Source organism: Excalfactoria chinensis, chromosome 15, assembly GCF_039878825.1.
Source record: "Excalfactoria chinensis isolate bCotChi1 chromosome 15, bCotChi1.hap2, whole genome shotgun sequence".
Taxonomy (NCBI): Eukaryota; Metazoa; Chordata; class Aves; order Galliformes; family Phasianidae; genus Excalfactoria; species Excalfactoria chinensis.
The window spans coordinates 9,421,886-9,432,015 of NC_092839.1; the positions used below are offsets into that span (position 1 = coordinate 9,421,886).

At 60.2% G+C, this 10,130-nt stretch overlaps 1 protein-coding gene across 1 annotated transcript; it reads right to left on the reverse strand.

The window, feature by feature from the left end:
- Positions 1 to 673: 673 nt before the first annotated feature.
- Positions 674 to 5,614, reverse strand: MYLK2 (myosin light chain kinase 2). The gene is made up of 11 exons (XM_072350437.1): positions 4,476 to 5,614; positions 4,023 to 4,357; positions 3,083 to 3,188; positions 2,864 to 2,957; positions 2,667 to 2,776; positions 2,176 to 2,317; positions 1,967 to 2,037; positions 1,632 to 1,760; positions 1,351 to 1,503; positions 936 to 1,068; positions 674 to 754 (listed from the first exon to the last, which is right to left on the reverse strand). The coding sequence occupies exons 1-11, from the start codon at positions 5,612 to 5,614 to the stop codon at positions 674 to 676; spliced, it is 2,493 nt and encodes an 830-aa protein (XP_072206538.1).
- Between the last annotated feature and the right edge of the window lie 4,516 nt (positions 5,615 to 10,130).

Genomic DNA, 10,130 nt, shown 5'->3' on the forward strand with positions numbered 1-10,130 from the left:
CCGGCTTCCTCCGGCGGGGAGGAGCGGCCGCAGCACCGGTCCTGTGCCAAGCGCCGGGGTGTGGGTCCCGGCCCGCTTTTGCATCCCCACATCGCGGCACCGGCATCGCTGCAGGAGAGGAGCCCGGCACTGCACAAGAGCGTCCAACGAAGCGATCACGGGGCAATGCTGCAGCATTTACAGGCGGAGCTGAGTGTCAAGCGTGGGTCCGAGGTGGTGGGGAGCGCACGGGCTGCCCGTGCAGCGGGGCTCATCCCGGGCTGCCCCAAAGGCAAAGGAAAGAAGCGCGAGCAGGGAGCGCTGAGATGGAGTGGGTGGGACATCGACGGGTGTGGGAACGGTGGCTGCACAGCCGTGGGAATGCAGGGGGAAGCATTGTGGGGATGGGGATGGCTCAGGCCATAAGGGTGGGAGCAGGCAGGGAGCACACAGAACCTGTGCTCCGAGCAGCCCCGCAGCACCCGGTACCAGCGCAGCGGCCACGAGGGATGCGGCAGAGCTGGAGCAGGGCCGGGGATAGAGCAGAGTCGGTGCCAGCCCTCTGCCCCACAGTGGGATGGATGCAGGTGGGGCCACCTCCATACAGATCCTGCTGTGTCCAGGAGCTGGACGCGGGCACGGCCCCAATCTCATAGTCTGGCCCGAGCTCACAGTGCTCAGCCCACACCCGCAATCAGACACCCAGCGCCGTCAGCGAGCCTGAGCTGGTGATCTTCTTGAAGCGGTTGGCAGCACAAACCCCAATGAAGTTTTTCTGCAAAGGAGAAGAAGAAGAGAGGCACCAGTCCCACTTGTGGCTGCATCCTGAGGGGCTCCCAGGGCTGGCCCAGGAACAACCCCCATGCACATGGGGGGAAACAGCCTGGGGACCCCCAAGCCTTCCCAGGCAGCACAGCGGGGTGACCTCAGCCCCATCCCCTCCCATCCCTGCTCACCTTCCAGCGCCGTCGCATGACGTATTTCTTGAGCAGCACCTGCGACTTGAGGCGGCGGTTGCAGCGCTTGGCCTTCTCTGCCAGGTTGGTGAGCCAGGGGTGCTGCAGGCACTGCCCTGCACTCATCCTGGCACTGTGGGGTGAGAGAGCAGCTGTCAGCCCACGGCCCCATCCCACAGACAGCCCCTTCTCGTGCTCCATCCACCAGCCCTGGTGTAGGCTGTACTCCAGCCACCAGCCCCGAGGACCAATGGGAAAAGGGGACCACCAATGGTCCCACTCATCTCACATGGTGACCCTGACAGGGACGCTGGTGGCTTTGGGGATGCTGATGGCCCCAGCACAAAGAGTAGCATGTGGGTAGAGATGAGAGCACACAGGTGGGGGGTTGCAGTGGCTGCTGCCAGCTCCGCACCTCTTCTCTTTGATGATGAGGTTGGAGACAAAGTCCTTGGCCTCATCTGAAACGCTCTCGAAGGTCTCCTCATCAAAGTACCAGTTGGCTGCCAGGACGTTGTTGAGTGTTTCGGTGTCGTTGTCACCCAAAAAGGGGGAGAGGCCACTGAGGCTGGGGGATTGGAGGGATGGTGAGCAGGGGGTCGTGTGCTGGGGCACCTCAAATCCCCTGCATGGAGCAGAGCCAGTGTGGGAACCACTTTGTGCCCAGGGGAGCAGGGGGGGTTCAGCCCAACATACAGCATGTAGGTGATGACGCCCATGCTCCACATGTCTGTGGAGTAGGAGACCTGCTCGTAGTTGACGACCTCAGGGGAGAGGAACTCGGGAGTGCCAAAGTTCACTTTCAGCTTCTCCTCGGGGTTGTACCTATGGATGGGGAGTGATTCAGCAGGGGGTGTCAGGCTGCTCCCAAAGCAATGTCCCCCCAGGAAAGGATGAGCCCTCTCTCACCAGGCTCTGCCCTTCCCATCCCTGTACCATCAGCCAGCGATCCCAAACCCAGTCCCACCCTGAAGGGTGGGAGCAGGCATGGAAGGAAGAAAGGAGCCGAGGGAAGAAGGGGAGCACAGCACCTTCGAGCCAGCCCAAAGTCGATGATCTTCACCATGTGCCCAGTGGAAGCAACGCAGAGGATGTTCTCAGGCTGTGGGGACAAGGACAAGGGGTCAGCGGGGGGTGATGGGGACATGCCACCCACACCCAGGGCACAGCAGTGCTCCATGTCAGAGCTGCCCAGAGCCCTCTGAGCCCCATCCTCTCCAAAAGCCTCGAGTGAACTCACCTTGAGGTCGAGGTGGAGGACGTGCATGTGGTGCATGAAGCGGATGCCCTCGCAGATCTGCCGCACGAACACCATGCAGTCCACCTCAGTCAGGTGATAGTCGTCATCAATGATCCGCTCAAAGAGCTCCCCACCTTCCACGCTGTGTGGGCACAGGTTGGTCCCTGGGTCACCCGGGGCTCCATGTCCTCCTGCAGAGCCCCCGGCCCCCAGCACCGTGAGCACAGCTGAGGTGGCACATTTGCATGCTGGGGTCACCCCCACCCCAACACAGCCATACACAGCGCTGCCCCAAGACAGAGGTTGTCCCCAACCCGAAAGCAAGAAGGAAGGTGGGACAAGCAATGCTGGGGCCATCCCTTGGTGCTGACCAGCTCTGCTTGGTGTGAGGCTGGCACATCTGCTCCATCCCCATGCATGGGCACAGCCTCCCTGCTATGCTGCCCCTCACCTGGGCATCAGGCACCGTGCAGCACAGCCCCAGAACTCACAACTCCATGAAGAGGATGATCTCCCGGGGCGTCTCGATGGCATCATAGAGCTGGATGAGGTTGCGGTGGTTCAGCTGGTTCATCACGTCGATCTCCAACAGCACCATTTCCTGTAGCAAGACCCCCAATAATAGAACTGCTTCAGACCCAGCTGATCCCCAGCTCCACCTGCCCAAAGCCCAGCTCCCATCACAGACCTTGTCCTTGGCTCCCTGCTTCCGGATGACTTTGGCAGCCAACTTGAGCCCCGTCTGCTTCTCTGTGCACGTGTGCACCTCACCGAATTTTCCCCTGAGGAGAGAGAGGTGTTGATGGCATCACGGCTTCATCCCGCTCCCTGCACCCATCCTGCAGGGCTCAGAGCCACCCCTGGGAGCTGAGGGACCCCTCAGCCCTCCCATCGCACTCCCTCTTACCCCCCCAGGATTTCCTTGGAGCTGAGGTTGTACTGGGAGCTGACGCTGCCCGTCCGCAGCGTGATGATGCGGTGCGCAAAGGGTGCGGGCGGAGGGGGAACATCGTCTGCCGAGAGAGGAGGGGAGTGAGAGCAACGCGACCGGGAGCATCACTGCTGGGACGCCCCGGCTGTGAGCATCCCGGCTGCTGCAAAAAGCACGGTCTGCCAGAGCCTGCCAGCAACCGCCCCAGCACCTGCAGCATCGCCCTGCTGCGTATCACCTCGCATCATCTCACCCTGCCGCATGCCACCCTGCCATGTGTCCTCTCACCGTGCGCCTGGCCACCATCCCACGCGTCACGCTCGCCCTCTCCAGGCCACGCAGCTCTGCGTCACCCTCAGCGGACCTCTCTCCTTCACGTCCCCCCTCTATGCCATCCTATCACTCGCTTCCCTCGCTGCCTCCGTGCCACCATTTCTGTGCCACGCTGCCCCTTCTGTGCCACCACGTCCCACTCGCCCACCCAGGACAGACCCCACTCGTGGAACCCCCTACGCTCCACCACAACGGGAGCCCCTTGAGCAGCCCCCACCCAGGGCTCAGTGCAGCCCCCGACCCTGCTGCGCCCCCAAGGACGCGGCGCAGGACATCAGGACACTCTGTCCCCCGCCAGCAGCCAGGCGGTGGCTGTCACTCCGGCCATGGGGACGGCTCCTGTCCCTCTGGGCAGCCCCGGGCAGCACGATGTGTGCCAGACTGCGGACGGGAGAAGCCTGAGGAGGGGACACGCCGCATTTAGCCCTGTTTACAGTGAAACTGGAGCTTGAAGACTGCAGAGCGGGCCAGGAGCCAGCAGCATGAGCTGGCAGCCCAGGAGGGCGGCAGCAGAGGTGTGAATACACCCCAGGGCTGCTCTGCACCACGGAGGGCATAGCACGGATCTGTGGCATGGCCTTACCCAGTATCTCAAAAGGGTCTTCCTTCCCAAAATCAGGGGTGAGGTAGGGGCTGGGTGGTGGCTCTGCCACTGTCACATCGAGCTGCCCCGTGGCCCCAGGGCCTGGCTGCTCTGCGTGCCCAGGGGGCTCTGAGCCGAGCTGGGGCTGCTCCTCGGCACCAGGCAATGTCCTCTCCTGTGGGGTGGCAGTGCTGCCTTCAGGGACGGGCTGCTCTGGGGGCTGCATGTCCTGCTGGGCTGAGGTGGGCTCTGCCAGACCCTCTCCTGCCAGTGCCATTGGGGTTTCCTCTGGGATTGTCTCCATCGCAGCCACCTCCAGCCCGGGCTGCTCCTCTCTGCAAGCAGGAGCAGGAGATGAGCATCACCCTGAGCCCAGCCCCCAACCCTGCCCCAGGAGGGGACCCATTCTAGGAGGACCCATCTCAGGAGGGTCCCCCCAAAGGCAGCAGGTACCTCTGGCAGGTGGCCGGGCAGCTCAGGCTCTGCATCAGAGCTGGACGTGTGGGCTCGGGCCCCTTCAGTGGTTGCTCCTTGTTTGTCTGCTCTGCGTTGGCCTCTTTCACCCCTTCACCCTGAGCTCCTGCAGCAGCTGGGGCCTTCTCCATGTGCTCCTTCCCTCCATCCTCAGCCTTCACTGCAGCTGGGGGCTTCTGTACAGTATCTGTAGCCTTCTCCTTTGCAGGAGCTGTGGCTTTCTCCTTTGCAGTCACTTTGCCTCCATCCTGAGCCTTTATCACTGTTTTACTCTTTTCCACCTTTGTGGGTTTCTTCCCTCCATCCTTTGCAGCAGCAGCAGGGGTCTTCTCCTTTGCAGGCTGTTTTGCAGCCGGGCTTTTCTTTGCTTTTGCAACATTTTTACCTCCATCCTCAGCCTTCACAGCAGCTGGTTGCTCCTTCTCAGGCTCTCCCTTAGCATGGGCTGGCGCTGCAGCTGAGGCTGTCCCTGCAGGCTCTGCCTTCCCTCCTTCAGCCTCTGTTGCAGCCGAAGCCTTCTTTGTGGGCTCTGCTTCTCCTCCAGCCTCAGCTCCTGGAGCACTCAGGGCATTCTCCTTTGGAGGTTCTTTCTGAGCCCCTGCTACAGCTGAGCTCTTCCCCTGTGCAGGCTCTACCATCTCTCCTTGGGACTCTCCCATTGGGGTTTTATCCTTTGCAGGCTCTTCCTTCCCCCTGTTGGTCTCTGCAGCCAAAGCCTCCTCCTTGGCAGCCTTCTTTTCCCCACCATCCGAATGCTGTGCAGCATTTGGGACTTTCTCCTGCTCAGGACCTGCCTTCCCTCCTTTGGTCTCAGCCTTCTCCCTCACTGCACCCTGAGCCCCAACAGCAGCATCCAGAGCCACCTCCTTCCCAGGCTCTTCTTTCTCTGCAGCACTTGGCACTTTCTCCTTCACAGGCTCCTCTGTCCCTCCATGGTTCTCTCCTGCAGCACCCACAGCCTTCTCCTCGGGCTCTTCTTTCCCTCCGTTCTGAGTCTGGACAGCATTGGTGGCAGCAGTGGGGTCAGGCTGTGCTGCGCTGGTCTCTGTTCCAGGGGGGGCCACACTTCCAGATCCCACCATGTCGGCAGTGCTGCCCTGCACCTCGTGCTGCTCCATGGGCGTGGGCTGCTGCCCCAGGTCGGCGAGGCTCCTGTGGGAAGAAGGCATGAGTTGGGGGCACCGGGGAGCAGCGGGATGCACGTGGCTGCCACACTGCCATTGTGCTCTGCTATCTGCCCCACAGTGACTGATCAGCAGCCTGACACCGGCACCTGTTGTGGTCATGGTGCCATGCGGGCGGCTGGGGCAGCTGGGGGCCCGTGGTTGTACATGTCCTGGTGTGACTGTCAGGTTGGCACTCTATGAGCCCCCAGCCCAGCACTACAAACTCCCAGCCCGGCAGCATATTTCTTCTTCCTACAGCCCTGACCATGCTTAACCACAAGCCCCATTCTCCCAGACCCAAAGTGCAGCTCCCCTGCAAGCTCTCTCAGGCAAGGGTGGCCCATCCCAGGAACAACAACCCTCCCCAGCAAACCCTTCAGGCACAGGGCTACTTTTACAGGGCTTCCCCCAGCCTCTGCAGTGCCTTGTGATCAGCTCCGTGCCTTTGTGGTTTGGGTGAACCCATGGCCACCATGGAGCTGGTGACCTCAGGGACTGCACAGACCACTCCATTCACCCCATAGCCCACGTCCCCCTTACCTGGGGTCCCCGGAGCAGATGGCAGTCAGGAGAGCAGCATCCGCAGTGTGGCAGAGCCTGGATGGAGCAGCCCCTTCTATACTGGGTGTAACGGAGCCGGATTAGTGCAGAGAGAGAGAGGGGTATCCTTTACATCAGCAGGAGCCGTCCCGCTTCGCCTTTCCCAGCACCTGTTGCTGCTGGAGCCCGTTCAAAGGACACGCCACTCTTCCATGTGTTCCCACCGGGCAGAACGCACACAAACAGCGAGCAGGAGCCGGCACTCGGCCCCCAGAGAGGGAGGGAGGGAGGGAGGGCTGGAGGTGGCCCCGTGCAGGGACTGCGCTGTGCCTCACCGCTGGGGACAGCCCTTGGCCAGGGTGTGCTGGATGCTGCCCAAAGGACCAAGAGCTTCCAAGGCACCCACAGGGAACACGGGGCTGTCACTGCATGGGGACGGCACTTGAGAACCATCCATGATATTGCCAAGGAGCTGCCGGTGGCTTTGCCCATTGGTGCCAGTCCTCAGGGCGAGCGGCTCTGGAGTGATGCCATGAGGTACCACGGGCATGGCCAGCTCTGGGCATTCTGCTGGGGACTGAGAAGGAAAGGGGGTATCTGCTGGGAGCTGCAGCCCACGTCCCTGCCCTTGGGAAGGAGGCAGAAGGCACCAACTGGATTCAAGTGCACGTCCGGAGCTCAGGGGCAGAAACAAAGACACCGGGGCTGCCGCTGGGTGCACCACGAACCCACGGTGCACAAAAGGGCTTTGGGGCTGATGGAGTCCCCAGGGCTACGCCAGCTCCCTGCCCCGCTCCCAGCAGAGCCTTGTTTACTTTAAACCTCTCTACCTAAGGTGAGGAAAGCTCTGCTCACAAGGGCACAGACATCCCCTGTCGCTCGGGTTTCTGCAGGGGGCGGAGGCGGTCACTTGAGGCTTTCAGGAGGAATCCCCGGTAACCGAACCCGGCCCTCCCCGCTGGGTTGAGAGCGCTCCAATTATAACAGCTCCTAAAGCCCGGAGCGCTGATTTATCACGCGGTGGCAGCAGGAGCATCAGCGCCCTGAGGAGGAAGGGCTCGGCCTTTTGCCTGCATTGCTTCTTTGAGAGGGGACAGCAGAGCTCTTGGCTTGGTGACATCATTAAGCGGAGGGAAGAGGGGAAGGAGCCGCCCCAAGGCACACGGGGCCGAGGATCTGCGCCTGGCCCCGCTCCAGCCACCCTGCTCCGTCCCCAGGAGCACCACTGCTGCTGCTCGGGCATTGCATGCAGTGCGGGTAGGGGATGGCCCAGTGCTGGTCCTGGGGGTCCCCTCGGAGCTGTGGGGTTGCCCTGGCATAATGCACACAAAGAGATGGGAAGGGGCTTCAGGACCATCAACACTGCTGTGCTTTTCCTCCTGTGGGCATCACAGGGCAAGAGAGCTCTGTTACACAGCAGTTTCTGCTCTCAGCACAAACCCTGCTGACAAAAAGAGCCCTACAACCAACCTGGGTGGGGAAAGCTCCAGGATAAGCCCTTAAGAGGAGCCCTGGGCCATGCTCTTTTTCTTAACCAACCTCAGTGGAAAGTGTAGAGTGAAGCACAACTTCTGCTGGTGCCAACGGCCTCATGTCCCACTGCTGAATATAGGAGCCCCACGGTGGGGCCAGCACTACTCTTCTTCCTGCCCCCGCTGCCAGGAGGATGCAACGCTGAAGGTGGGAGCAAAGGTTAATGCCAAGCACTGGCTGCCAAGGCTTTCCTCACCCTTCACATACAGAGGAGATGCTCCCAGTGAGCTGGCTGCTTGCAGGGCTGTGGGCTGGGGTCAGCCATGGTCTGTGCAGGGCATTCAGAGCAGGAAGACAGGTGAGAATACGGCCACTGCTAGAAGAAACCCAAAGGCCCAGGGTAGGATCAGGCAGGAAGAGCTGTGACCACCTTTGCTCCTGCAGAAGAGAACAGCAATGAAAATGCCCCTGCACCCTGCTGCCCACCCCACATGGAAGAGATGGGGAAAGAAGCAGTTTCTTCTTCCCCTTCACTGCTCAGCCCTGGGGTTGGGGGCTCAGGATGAGGTTTAAACAAAGAACGTGGGGCTGTGAGCTGCTTTGCAGGGGAGCTTGGCTCATTCTGACAGCTCTGTGTGATGCCAGAAGAACCTCAGGCATCTCCTACCACAACCACAATGCAAACAGCAATGACTGCTCCAAAGGATGCAGCCTCAGTGCAGCTCTGGCAGTGCAGGTTCAGGGCTGCAGGCAGCCAGGCTACGCTCACATGGCCGAGCTCCCCTCCTCCAGAGATCAAAGGCAGCGTCTGGTATTCAGCAGGGCACCAATGGGGTCACACAGGAGCGGATACGGCTCTTCCGCCACCCCATAAACGCATGACGGGCATGCTGGGACAGCGTGGGCACGCAGGGCTTTGGGCATCACTGGTATCCATGGCTCTCAGGGAGCGCAGCGGGGACAGAGCTGTCATTGCCAACCGATGGCCTGGCCTCCACACATTGGGCACAGGCACCTGGAGGCACCTCCTTGCAGCCACAGGCTCACAGCAGGTGCCACCTCTTCATGGCACAGCTGAGAAATGAGGGCAAAGGAAGGGAGCTGTGTCCCAACTCTGCAGGCCAAGAGCAGCACCCGGAGCACAGCAAGCAGCCGGTTCTTCCAATCTTCATCTCACATAAGAAACTGCTGGAGTGTGGGGAGGAAACTCTTCAGGACAAGGTGAGGAGTGAAGCTCTTGGAGAGTCCACTGTGAAGCCACAAACATGGTTGTCTAAAGGAAGAGTGTGCTGTGATTTGTGTTGGTGCCCCTAAATTTTGCAGGCACTGGAGCTGGATGAAGATGGCCATCTCACAAGGAAGATATGGAGTGCTGTAGGGAGGGCACAGCTGCTGCACACCAGGTTTGGGGCACAGTGCTCCAATCTCCGTGGCTCATAGAAGACAAACCAACCACCACTGGTGGTTCTCAGGCTGTAGGTGTTTTTTGCCTCCCCATTCAAGAACTCAAGCTATAGTCTACATTGACTGCAGCTGGAACACAGGCTGGCCCAGCACCAAGCACAGCCGTTCCCTAGCGACGCGGTTGTCACAACTCTGGCAGCATACTTTAACCTTTATGCTTTCCATGGGTGAGGAAGGCTCTTTGCACAGCCAAGCCCCATCCGTGCTCCAGGAAACCCAACACCTCAGCTAAATGGAGCAGCAGGGCCACAAACAGAGCCCACCCCACCTGAGTGCTGGCTGCACCGCAGTAACACAAGTCAGCCTGTCTGTCCCCACGGGGAGCAGCCCAGACATGTGGTCAACAGCTTCACTGCCTCTATCTGCACTGTGGGCTTCCCTGGGCGAGCCACAACCCTATCACATCAGGTCAGATGGAGGTGATAGGGGAAGACAGGGAAAAATCACAGCATCATCAAGAGATGCTTCACAAAGCTTCCAGCAGCTGAGAGCAGGCAGACAGAATCCAGGCCGGGGGTCTGACAGCGTAACAAAGCCATTTAGTCAGGATCCTCTTTGCCAGCTGATAAAATCCTCCCACTCTCAGCTACCCTTCAACATAAAGCCCAGGAAAACTTGGCCTTTAGTTCCAGTTCTAGCGTGAGTTCAGCAAATTACTCCACAGAAACAACAGGACTTGGAAAAACATCAAGATTCTGTACTAGAATTTCACCCCACTCCAGCTCTCCATCATCCCAGTCCAACTCACCCTGGTGAGCTTTGAGTTGTGTTTCTGCCTCTTCCTCCCCCCAGAGCACCCAGCAATTACTGCCTTCAAGCCAGAAGTGTTTTTCCAGCAGGTGGATGCTTTCCTCATAATTAAGAGAGCAGCTTAGGCTTCTACACCTCATCCAGCAGCACTGCCTGCTGCCCCACACCCTGTGCAGCATGGCTGCTCGGGGCCCTCTTTCACCAAGTTTGCAGTATATGGGGAATATAAGAGGCCATATCT

Excerpts from the sequence above, each read along its gene's own strand:
- MYLK2 (XM_072350437.1), bottom strand. The coding sequence starts at position 5,614 with ATGGAGCAGCACGAGGTGCAGGGCAGCACTGCCGACATGGTGGGATCT. Across the intron at positions 4,358-4,475 it reads TGCCCGGCCACCTGCCAGAG|AGAGGAGCAGCCCGGGCTGG; the intron begins GTACCTGCTGCC and ends TCCTGCTTGCAG. Across the intron at positions 2,777-2,863 it reads AGCAGGGAGCCAAGGACAAG|GAAATGGTGCTGTTGGAGAT; the intron begins GTCTGTGATGGG and ends GTCTTGCTACAG.